This window comes from Lissotriton vulgaris, chromosome 2_1 (genome assembly GCF_964263255.1).
Source record: "Lissotriton vulgaris chromosome 2_1, aLisVul1.2, whole genome shotgun sequence".
NCBI lineage: Eukaryota > Metazoa > Chordata > Amphibia > Caudata > Salamandridae > Lissotriton > Lissotriton vulgaris.
Window position 1 is genome coordinate 60,064,744 of NC_141687.1, and position 12,976 is coordinate 60,077,719.

The 12,976-nt window shown below is 43.5% G+C and overlaps 1 protein-coding gene across 2 annotated transcripts in view; it reads left to right on the forward strand.

Annotated features, from left to right (window-relative positions):
• Nucleotides 1–12,976, forward strand: part of USP37 (ubiquitin specific peptidase 37) — a 391,659-nt gene that overhangs the window by 174,596 nt on the left and 204,087 nt on the right. For both annotated transcript variants that reach the window (XM_086954456.1, XM_086954457.1), the window contains exon 15: nucleotides 3,139–3,303. In XM_086954456.1, coding sequence (XP_086810582.1) covers nucleotides 3,139–3,303 — 165 coding nt within the window. The remainder of the gene's footprint in view (nucleotides 1–3,138; nucleotides 3,304–12,976) is intronic.

The window sequence follows — 12,976 nt, forward strand, 5'->3', positions numbered from 1 at the left end:
CAATTATCAATTTGATCTGTTTTCTACTTTTAAAACAAATCTTTTTGCACCTAGGCGATTTATTAGCACTTGTACACTTTAGACATCGACACCCAGTATTTGCACTAGTGGCTTATGTTTACAAAGAAGACCGTAACAAAGAAGAACTGTTGTAAAAAAAAAAGAAAAGGACTTTGATTTCGGAACAAATTAGTGGTACTATATTCAAAGGCTGTATGTACTGTAATTTGCTGAGTTTGCACAAATTGCACTAAGCACTTTATGAAGATTTCTTATGGATTGTGTTTTTTTAGCTGAGTTTTAATATTTATTATTCACAATTTACAGAGATTGTCTATTGTGAATGATATTACTATGTTAATAATGGGTATTTATACCAGTATTAGAAACACAAATCTATTAAGATGGCAGAATAGCAGTGGTACGTTATTACAACGGATATGAGGCAGACATCTGACACTCATCCTAGTTGCTGCCTCGTGGTTCAGGCAACCGTGGATCACCACATTACTAGCGTTATCAGTAGTCTCTCATCAACTACTACCCAAAAGACAAAATCTCACTCCGAACCAAGGACCATAAGCTTCCCAGATCACTCAATCTTGCAATTTGGCTCCCTAAGTCTAAGAATTGGGATCCCTAAATCTACCACAAGAATGTATGGATATCTTAAAAGAAGCAAGAAGGTACACAACACGGGCATGCTATGCAGCAAAGTGAAAACACTTTTTTATGGTTCATCAAAAAATATTGATCCGCAAATGCACCACGTCAAAACATTCCATCTTACCGGTTTCATTTACAAGTTGCGGGGTTAGCTTTTACTTCTATAAAAATACATCTTACTGCCTTCTATAATTTCAGAATGGAGAACAAACCTCTATATTTAGAATTCCTGTAATTAAAGCGTATATACAAGGCCTTAAGAGTTATTCCACCTACACTAGTGTGGAATCTTAATATTGTGTCAGAATTGCACTACTGTCCGCTATAATTTTTATCATGGAAACTCGCTTTTCTCATTGCAATTTCTACACTTGGAAGAGTAGGAGAAATTCAAGCACTAACTTTAGAGAAACAATTTTTCCAAGCACATAAAGACAAAGTAATTTTAAGAACTAATCCTAAATTTCAGCCTAGGGTAGTAAGCAAATTTCACTTGAATCAATACATTGAATTGCCTGTATTTTTTTCTTCAACCATATTCAGTGGCAGAAAGAGCATTACTTAATTTAGATTTTAAAAGCGCACTAATGTACTATATAGATAGAACACAATTCTTCCAGGGAACTCAACTGTTTGTTGCATTTTCCAAACCACATAAAGTAAAGAAACTTCCAAATCGGGCATTGCACATTGGATAGTAAAATGTATCCAAACCTGCTATGCTAAAGCCAAAAGTCCTCTTCCTATCCCACCAAAAGACCACTGCACGCAAAAAAGAGGATTCTATGGCATTTTTAGGGAAAATTCCAATAGCCGACACGTGTAAAGCAGCTACATGGATTACACTTAATACATTTACATAACATTACTGTGTAGATGTTATGGCACGACAACAGGCAAATGTTGGTCAAGCAGTAGTACATGCATTATTTCAAACAAATGCACCTGGTACAAGTTAGTCACTGCTTACAAGGGGAACAGCTTTTTAGTTTGTGCTAAGCATGTGCATCTACAGCCACACACGCCACCAAAAGGTGGATGTAACCCTGTAAGCATCTGTTTGGCATGTGGTGCTGTAGATCCGCATGCGTCCACCCTCCACCCCGGTGACTTGGGCTTCTTGCATTCAAATAAATTATTCATCACATTACATGGTCATCTACATGGGATACACTATCCTTTCACTCCATCCTCACCTGCCAACCGGAAAACAATTAAGTCTATGACCATGTGCATTGCAAGCAAGAGGAGTCACCACTGTAACTCGTGACTCAAAACACTTTGACGAACAATAATTTGCACACTTCCAAGCTGTAAGTCCCTAGTGAGTGGTAACCTGATCTGCCTTTAGTGTAGAGTTTTGTAGTGGAATTGACAAACATGCTGACGAATAGCTGCTAAGTACTTCGAAGCGGCGTATCGTTACATTTCTTTGTACTTTACTGAATTAATCCTATATCTGAGTTTAGTTTCGGTCTTTTCCTATATTTTTTCTTACTTCAGTAACCGTGTTCTAGGCCTTTTTTTTTTCTTCAATTCTTTTTTATTAAAGAGTAGGAATCAAAATCACAAGGCAAAATACAGTAAATTCTCATTTCGTATCTTGACAAGGCTCTCACTCTGACAATAGTGCACAATATATTGACAATTGGTGACTTGTTTCATGTCTACAATGGTTCATCGGTTGTAGGCCTTTTGACTCCATGGCAGAATTACAGGGCAGTCGTATTATGTACAACACTGAAAAACATGACCAGTGACCCCCATCTTTTAGACCAAAATTGTAATTTGTGATCTTGGCAGTTGTCAAGGGTACGAAGGAGTAATTTGCAGTGCTTTCTGAAAGTTTGTTTGTATTGTGGATATGTTCCCAAATTCAACCATGAGTTGCTTGTCAAATTTCTCCAGCTGCACTTTTAAATGTTTTTTCAATTTGAGCGTTTTGTGAATATAGAAGTGATAAATGTCAGTTTTGTGTAAATGTTTTGATTTCTATGTTCAATGAACATACTTGAAAACAACTTTTAAGAGATCACTGTGTACTTGAGTATTCTTTTTGTTCAAAATGCCAGGTTACTCCCAGAATGTCATGCACATTCTACTCCCAATTTCTAATTTACTTAAAGCCACTCCATTCCTCAAGTGTTGCATGTTTTTGTTTCCTCATAATGGTCCAGCAAGCTCATTTGCATAAAGTCTTCCCTGTGTTCTGGTCATTTGGCATATCCAGGAGTAATCATGTAATGGCTCAATCAAACCACCTACAATTACATTTCCCAAAGGTCCTGCAGTGGTTCTGATCGAGCACTAGGTTCAGATGCATGTATGGTTGTCCTCACCTTCCATCATCTCCTGTATAACTAAGCTTAATGTTTCCTGGTGTCTCATGTTCTTCTGTCTCAAACGCTGTGCATAGAAATGTGGCCCGATAGGTGACAAGCAATGAACAACCATTGTTTTCTCTTTTCTTAGGATCCTCATTCTCCATTTAAAGAGGTACAGTTTTAATGTGGTGCTCTCTCAAAACAACAAAGTTGGGCAGCAGGTGATAATTCCGCGATATCTTACCTTATCCTCTCACTGCACGGAAAGCACACAATCCCCACTTACTCTCGACTGGAATTCGTACAATGCAATGTAAGTTTTGTCTGAGTTATGCATGTTAATTTTTCATAACTGCTTAAATCATCATACTTGAACTTGAGTTCTGTAATAATGGGATCTGTAACCATACAATGTCTTTATGAAAACATATTGGGATTGTCTGACGAATATGTAACAGGCACAAAGTAAATCAGCACAGATTGCCCAGACCAAGGTTTGCTGATAAACAGACCCTCTTGCGTAAATTCTTTTATAGGATGTCAGCAGATGAGTAGGATTTGATAAACTTTCTTTTTTCGTGAAAGTTATCAGAGCGCTGTAAATAGCACCAGCTGATTAACATGAGGACACATTCGTTATGTTAGGCATGGGGAGATTAAGTGATTTGACCAGAATCACAGGATGTTCAGCGCCATTGCCGAGACTCGAACCCGTTCCCCAGATTTGAGGTCGACTGCCCTAGCCGTTAGGCCAACTCCTCTCCTCTTCTTGGATCATAAATTAGTGTTGGAGTATCCTGAAGTCTGGGCATTCTAGAAGTTCTCTTTAAAGCAATCCATTTGGTAGCTGATGCATTGGCAGTTGTCCTTGGAACATTATTGTAGTAAACTGGCTCTGTATATACTATAGCAAAGTAAGGTAGTGTGCACAATCCAGTGGATCCTCAGAGGTATAGCAGAGGCTAAAGTAGATAATACCTTACTCTCTCTTGTGGTTGTGTGCTTGAGCAATCTGGCTCATCAGAGGGTAGTTGTAGGAGCCTAGCTTAGTATATGGTGCACACTTCTGTAAGTGGTGCACCCTGCACTATTCCAGACAACACGTATGGTAATTTTAGTGGTCCTAGACAATCTTAGAAAGCTCCAAGTTGAAGCTGTGGAGAGCAACCTTCAGGCTTAGTCCAGAATGAGTGTAAAGTATCTTGTGTTACCAGTACTAATCATATAGTGTTTGTTTAGTAAAAAAAAAAACACTGTAGTTATAAAAATATGTATTTATTATGAACACTAAAACGTTGCAATAGCTCCTCCTTGTATATATAATCATAATACACACAATACTTCAGTAATAGTACACGTAAGTAGAACAAATGCACTGTGGTTCCCAGGGGGAGACGAACCATATACTAATAACGTGGAATGCAAACCACGACCTAAGTCGAGACTGGACCCAGACGACTTAGAAGGGACGGGGACCCAAGGTAAATACTCAGGAACCCCAAAGATAGAGGTGTGTAGAGTGGAAACATGACCGTGTGCTCAACACAAGCCAGTGGTGGAGTTGTGATTGCAGTTTTCAAGAACCTCCCCTTTCCAGAGGACCCTGAAGAAACCCAGTGGAAAATGGAAGCTTGGAGTTCATCCCACCTGTGCATTTGGATACCCCGGGAACCAGGATACCTACAACAAGGAAGCCGGGTGCCCATGTGCAAATTGAAGTAGGAAACTGCCGTAGAGCACAATGGAGGACTTCAGTAAAGATGCTGCTGGTGAAGAAGGTGATAGTGTCCGGTGGAACCCGAGGGTGGATTCAGGAAGGGAAGTACCTGCAAGCAGAGGGGATAATCTGTGCCACTCAGGAGTGATCAGGAGGCACGGAAGACTAATGCCCGCTGATGTAGGAGATTTGGCAGTGACTTGGCGCAGTGCGTGCCAGATGACCTTGTGGAAGACCAGGAGCCGTTCACGAGCTGTCCCACCTCGGATGTTGAGAGCCAGGTGGTAGTTGTCTGGCCGGAGCACCAACAAGCCTTGGCAGCGGCTACAAACGTGGCATACTAAAAAGGTGCAGTCTAGTCCAGCAAGGTCCAAGGGACTCACCACAAGCAGGTATGTCAGAGTAGGTCCTGAGAAAACAAGGGAGCACATTGAAGCCAAAGAAGATCCTCAATAGGACCCAAAGGCACAGGAGTTTCAAGAGGACCTCAAGCAGCTCACCAATGATGCAGGCTGACGGTGCAGAGCATGTAGTGAGGACGAAGATCTTGGCAGCAAGAGATGCTGGAGCCCGAAGAGCTCTGCTCAAGAGTCGGCAAGTCTTTGCAACAACAAGTCAACACAGTGCACAGGGGTACTTCTCCAGTGGTTCCAGCGAGGGATACTGGCTTCCAACTTGCTGTGAAGACCGTGCCCGCCTTGAGGGAGTTCTGTATTGCTGGGACTTGCGAAGTCCTTGTGACGTCAGGAGCAGCAGACTGGTCAGCCTTGTTGCGGTGCCTACAGATGCAGGGGAGCGACTCCTTCACTCCAAGGGAGATTCCTTCAGAGCTCTTGGATGCCCACAGGCCTGGAGAAGAACCTGTATGGAGCACAGGACAGGCAATGCAGAAGACTGGCAGGACGACAAAACCAGGAGCAGCAGGAGTCTTCAGATGCAGTCTCAGTTCCCAAAGCGAAGTCCAAAGTGCCCAGACGGTTGAAGCTGAAGTGGTTTTGGATGTGAATATTGTCCCACGACGAATCTAACGACCCACTCAGAGGTAACCCCCATAAGTACCCTAAGGAAAGGGTTGGGACTATTCAGGGGTCCCTCCCAGAGGAGGGGCTAGACAGTGGGGAAGATACTCCCATGTCCTTTGTCCAGTTTCATGACAGAGCGGGAGCCAATGGCTCCCTGAACTGGTTCCAACTGTAGTATGCATGGAGGGCACCAAATGGGAAGTACAAAGCAGTCTATTGGAGCTGGCAAATGCCCCTACCATGGCCCAATATACGAAGTCAACCCCTTGTGACAGGAAACCTATTATCCTACCTTCCCCTTGGCTCAGCATTAGGAGGGCCGTGCTTTCCAAACTTTTCACGTTGGTGACACTTTTTAGACATGGATCCTTTCGCGACACCGTAATTCAGTTTTACTAGCAAACCAGAGTATTAATTAGCTGCATTTTTATACATGCATCTTTTTGCAGCCCTGTAATTCAGTTTTACTAGCAAACTGGAAGTTACATTAACTGCATATAAGTGAAGGAGAAATACATGTGTCATAGAAATTGTAGATACAAAATTTATGGGGACACAACATATCACACAAAAACCTTTCATTCATATTTTTTTAAATAGGCTGACTGACATGAGGGGGTCAGGAATATGACTGACAGGAGGAGACTGAGTGAGAGAGGTTGGCAGGAGAGGTAGATTCTGACAGGAGAGTTATCCCTGCTAGGAGTTGACGAGGGGTTGGCTTGCAGGAGTAATGACAGGCACGCAGAGGCGTGCAGGCAAAGCAAATATTGCACTTAACCAATACTACTAGTATGTGCAAATAAATTAAGCCATGTGTAAAAGATGAGCAATCAGATTATGACCTTTGCATAGATTATGGCCTTTGCATTCTGTCTGACTTCTTTTTTACATATTGCATCTGGCTACGGAAAATCTGGAAAGCACTGCCTTAAGCTATGGAAACATGGATGCCCCCAGATAGCTTTGAACAATAAGAGAGTAAGGGAAGGGAAGGAGACTCTCCTATTCCCCTGGGGTAATCATACAAAAACAACAAAGGAGCGTCGCAATTAAAGTGACTGTAAGACAAAAAAGTTAAATTGTCAGCAAGTGAAACTGGTACACAGTCTATGGCCGTTATGAATGAAACCTTATTAGGTTTTTGTAGAAGGCCCTCACTCACCACTAGTTGGTGACATGCTTCATCATTGGGCCCCACCGGTAGTGACCGAATGCCACCCAGTGTGCTACGACGCCAGAGTTACTGCGGAGCTGGTTCTTTGTTCGTGAAAGGTTAAAATGTCGCAATTAGGTCAAATATCTTTTATTAGTTTTGCCAATTGGACAGAGTAAAAACAGTGAAGGATAAAGGACCAAGATTAGAAGTCCGAGGTTATCCTTAGTTGTAGTGATCAGGTCAACATGTTTCAGCCTATGTGATGAATCAGGCATTCGTCGGGACCAATGTGCAAGGGATTAGTGTTTTATAAAAAAAAAACAGTGGTATGGGCGCGCTAAGGCCCACCCTAACCTGGGGTTTCTTGTATGTAAAAAGTAAAGGTTTCTAAGATTCCGACGTATTAGAGTGGAACCGAGTTTATTCTGAGACATAGACATAGACATATGACATGCAAAACATGAATAGAAAGGAAGAAAAGAGATTTGAAGTTTAAAATAATGTCCGTTGTCATTTAAGAGTGTACACACTTGCTTATGGGTGTTACCTTAGTGACATCATAGCCATATATCGAGTACGAGTGAGAATACAGTGAACTTGTGCTCATAAGCGGTAACAACAATATTATGGAGAGAGGATGAATATCCTTCATATCTCATATTGTGGCTAAGGCTACACGGGGGCGGAAAACATCGTGAAAAATGCCCATAATTGTAAATCTCATGAGTGGCAAAAATCAAACAAGCGTAGCTCTCAGTGCTTAATTGGGCTTCTAACAATCATTACAACTAAATCATAAAAACGCACAATACAAAAACACGCTCTTACAGAGGGCGCTACAGTTCTAAGCGTCATGGGTCTCGGGAGGGGGGGGGCTAAAAGAACACAAATAGGAGGGTCATGAGATAATCTCAACATGCAGATGAAGTACTTATCTGTCTTCCAAGTTACTCACGCCTCCTTTGCTAAGCACCCGTTTTAGCACCTGCATGCCCCTGCGCCGGACCCCGAAGACTGAGGCGTCCCGTGGGCGAGGGGTATAAATAGTCTTAAGAAGGGATTGAAAGCGCCGTTCGTGGCATCGAACACTTCCGGCTTCCCAACCTGCCGCGCTCCGATTGGTTACCGTGGCGGTCCCGTGATTGTCACGTGGTTGCCGTTGGGCCAATCTGCCGAGGCAGTGTCGTCACCAGGATCAGAGGGAAGGTAGACGGTTGTCTTGAATTGTCATGGCAACCGTGTGTAGAGCTAATAGTAAGCAGCGACCGCAAGTGCGTTAAAGTTATTTATTGAACAGGAAAAAAATAGGAAAAAATAATCAAAAAAACAAATAACGCATTGGGAACCACGGCGTTGTTGGTTTTAACCCCATGTCCCCTGAGTGAAAAGGGGTGTGTTCCATGGCGGCAAACCGCGCTAGTTAACCCATAATTATACCCAGAGCTATAGGGATAGTATGAATTTGAATTCAAAAGTATTTGTTAAGCGCACGTTTAGCAGGCGGTTTCTTGGCGCTGAAGGATGCAGACCCTCCGAAACAGGGGGGCAGATGCTAGAGGGAGAAGGCTTGCAAGTAAAGAAATGTTTTGAGCACTCTGCGGAACTCAAGATAGGAGGCAGCAGATCTTATGGGGGGGGGAGGGAAGGTGTTCCAGAAAGTTGGGGCGAGAACAGAGAATTTCATCCCTCCCGATTTGCACTTCCTAAACCGGGGTACAGAGAGAAGAGACTGGGAGGATAAGCGTAGGTACAAAACAAACTGAATTCGTAAAGGGCCACCCCTGTATTAAAGAAGAAATGTATAGGGGTTGCTTACAACGCTTTCTATGTAGGATGCTAGGTAGCCTATATGGCTTAGTTTGGTTATGATAAGTGTACTTATATGCAGGTTGTGATCAGCAATGAAAAAGTGTATATGGTGTTGATCAAGAAAAAGATATATATTTTTATGTATGTATAAGGAGATTAGGAACGGCATAAAATGTGAGTGGTAGTCATTAATAAAAGTTTTGTCCTGCAACAAAATATATCCTCCTTGGTATTATTGTGAGGATTGTGAATGCCAAGGGGGTCTCAGTTCCCGGGGACCGTAGACCACAGGATGTTATCATTCAGGCCATTCCTGTGGGTTCCCAAACGGTGCACCCACCTTTGCTCTTTTTCGAATAGGATCCTCTGTGTGTTATTCCCAGCAACCACCTGTTCGATCACTGTCCAGCGTATATGATTTGTTGTATGATTACTCTGTATGCAGTGATCACTCAGTTTTGTTGTGACTCGGCCACATCTAATGTTGCTCCGGTGTTCACAGATCCTCAGTTTGACTTTCCTTGAGGTCATGCCGACGTAACGTAGTCCACAAGGGCACGTGATAAGATAAATCACGTTTACCGAGTTGCAATTAGTATGTGCCCTTTGTGTCCATGTTTTGTCTGGTTCTAACTCGAGAGTCTTAGTGTGGCTGGTAAGGTGGCAGATACTACAATTAGGGCAGGGGTAGTGTCCTGTCACTTTAGGCAAACCCCTAGCATTGATTACTGATGATCCACTATTTTGTAGCAGATAGCACATGGATCAAAAATAGAAATCTTTAACCTAGGCCTGTCCGCCTATTCAACAAAATAAATATTATATACCCCCTTTATTCTTCGTAGAGATCATCCTCAATCACAGCAAATGTCATCTGAGTAATGTGGGAGGAGACTGGCTTCGGTTTCTATGCCCAAACACAGAGGTGGTTAAAGGGACATTCTACCAAATTAAGTTAATAAAAAAAATCTGTTGAAAGCCATCCACCCGTTCCCCAGAAAAACTATGACCATGGTAGTCCACGCACTAATACATTTGTGCGTGCCCTTCAGTAATGCAGTGTACTCTGGCCAAATGGGAGACCCAGTAACAAGATCACAAATAGCTCGGAACACTGTAGTACACCTCGTTCTAAACTTGCAAAAGAACCAGCCCGCAAATCAGAGGCCTTCACTGGTTCCATGTGCAGGCTAGGATTACTTTCTAAAAACTCATTGCCTGACTTTCAAAGCCCAAGAAAGCACCATTCGTAGGAACATCCAGAGAAAATTCAAATACTATCAACATCCTGTCTGCTATAGACTGTCCAAACCAACAAACGAAACAAGGACCACATGTAAAAACAGAAAGGACAGAAGATATCAGTCACTGGTCTCGAATGCCCTTCCAATAAACAGATGAGGGCCAAGGTGAAAAGCCACTTGTTCCGGCTACATCTCTCACTTACTTTGCACTTATTGACAACACATACCTAAAATCCATTTGATGTAATCATTTATTTACAATCTTCTCCTTTCATAGCTAGAAAAAACATAAAACACACAACTTTTGCTCTGCTAGTGCTATGATCTGCAACCTACCTAGGGGCCGGGCTGTGTCAGCAACAGACTGGAAAGTTGAAGCCACTAAACTTAATTTTGAACAAAATTAACTTTAGACCTATGCCTTTTTGATCGTTAACCTCATTTTAATCCTAGACCGTGCACACATACATTTCAAATATTTTTCATTGAATAAAACTACTGAAATAAGTTACACTTGGATCTGTGATTTATAGTGTTTCTTGCTGCTTTGATTATCTGAGGTGATACTCCCTTCTTACTGCTAGCCTTCCGCTCATCGCCGTTCTTCCTAAACGTGGTGCCATTTTCCAACCTGATGCGATCAGAAAACGGCAGTCTTCGATCGCTGTTGCTGCCATCTAGTGGTGGGTGCTTATTCCATTGTCTAGCTGTAAAGAGGCGTGTGTTGACGTGATAGTGTGGTTGTGTGTGTAATTCGCTCAGCAAAAGAACAGTCATTTGGGTGTAGTTACCCCTTATGCCTGGAACAAGCCAGTGCCAACTTTACTGTGCGGATCGCTGCACATGCGCCGCGTGTGGAAAAGGTAAACAAGACCGCGCTCACGTGGTCGCCTGTCTCCATCTCCTTTCTCTGCGTACTGCGTCATTAACGCTGAATAGACCACGACACTCCCACACATGGCAGGAGACGCAGTACCGTGTCACGACACAGAGGTTGGAAAGATCTGTACTAGGGACTTAAAAGGGTATACCAATAGCCAATCTGGGGGTACCTAAGTACTCACCATGGTCCAATTTAGGGAGGATGCAAAAAGACTGGGGTAGTGATAAGGAGCATCCCAGTCAGACTAGTCAGAAAAACACAATGACACCAGCAAAAAGTGGGGGTAACCATGAAAGCAGATCCTACTTTATCGCAGTAGTGTTAAGAATGTGTTGTGCACACTCAGGGAAGAAATTATGTCACACTTGGACTGAATCCAGACCTATTGTTTGTATAAAAAGTTGTTACTTATTTTTTATTAGAACCAAGAATTACTCAGTAGCAGGTAAGTGATACTTTCAATACAATGACTTTTCAAGGTATAGTGTGTACTGGTTTTGTAGAAGCATACAAGTTGCTTTACAGTAGAACAATGTGTTTACACTCGTCAGAATACTTGCAATTACTTTACAGTTACTTTTGAAACTGCACAAAATAAACTAATCCAGGCAGGTTAACTTATTTGAAGATACTAAGTTACTTTAGTTGAAGTGCAAGACAAGTTCAACATTTAGAATATTTTTGAGAAAACCCACCAAGCAAACCTATGGAGGAAAACGCAGTGTTGGGTTTGCAGGTAAGTAAACGATTTTAGTAATGGAGTTTTGGGGCAAGGGGGCGGTAATGCCAAGATTCTGGTTAGTAGTAGGTGCTCCACCAGCGGCACTTGGGCGGCAGAGTGCAAATGTTAGCGGATGGGGTAGCTCGGTTGGTGGCTGCTCACGGGCAGGCCACTCTGTCTTTGGAGACCAGCTCTGGAGTTAAGACGAGGGCAAAGGGTGTCCCAGGTTAGCACCAAAACTACACCACCAGCGGTGCGGGATGTCTGGTCCAGGGTGCTTGGGAGGTGTTGAGAGCCCAATGCGTTCATATGGAGATTGCCTGTCGAGGAAAAAGGCTGCTGGGTGGAACCTGAAGACTGGAAGAAGGGAACCAATGACTGGAGGATGAAGTTGGAGAGTTGCTGGACACCAGGACATGCTGTCTGGCACCTCATGGGTGGGGTAGTCCCTTCAGGATGAGGATGCAGGTGTCGAGGAGAAGGTCGCAGGAAGTGGTCAAACACTGGATCCCAGGTCAGGATTGCCGGGTGGACCTTCCTGGGGTGTTGGGCAACTCTGACTTGGGCCATGGGCGTCTGGTGCAGAGTGATGAACACTCTGCACTTCTAGCTGGATCTGGAGTCCTGACTTGGGTTGCTGTTGGACAATTCTGGTGTCCACAGGAAATTAGACTTTAGGGAACGCAGGGTAGGTCTCCAGTGTTTTTGGAGGCTGTGTGATGCGTTGCAAAGGCGGAAAGCCTTTGAAGCTGGCCTGCCACAGATGGCTCTTCCTGACCTGGGGGAGGTGTGAACCTCCCCACCCAGGAAAGCCTTTGTTTGTGGGCCCAGGAAGTGAATAATCCCACCCCAGGGGTCCCAAAACTTGTCGTGTGGTGGCAGGCTGGTGGTCACCAGTCAGGAACCCACCAGAGGCTAGTTTGATTCAGGGATCCCCTGTAGAAGGGTCCCCTGAGTGCAGGGAATAATAAGTCTGACATTGTAATAAGTGCAGCTTTATTATTCCTTATGTTTGATACCAGACATCCCAGGATTCCGTAGAGCCAAAATGGTGTTAGGAAACTTGTAATGGCCAGTTTCCAGACCATATACTCTGGATGGCTTTACTAATAATTTCCTTAGTTATTATAGGGACCTGCCTGCTCATGCAGATATGTCCTCACGTGAGGTATAGGGCACCGTTCCTTAATGGTGATGTACCTAGGCTTCATGTAGTGCTGGGCAGGCATGGCGCAGAGGGATGTGTGCCATATCGACTTCACTTTTAGCTGCACCACAACACACAGGCTGCAATGGCTTTAGTGCATGTTTAAGGTGAGAGGTCTCTGAGGGTGGCATAATACATGCTGCAGCCCTTGGAGGCCTTTCCCTGGCTACCATGCACTTAGTGCCATAGGTACCCCCTACAAGGGGCTTACAGGTATTCCAGAG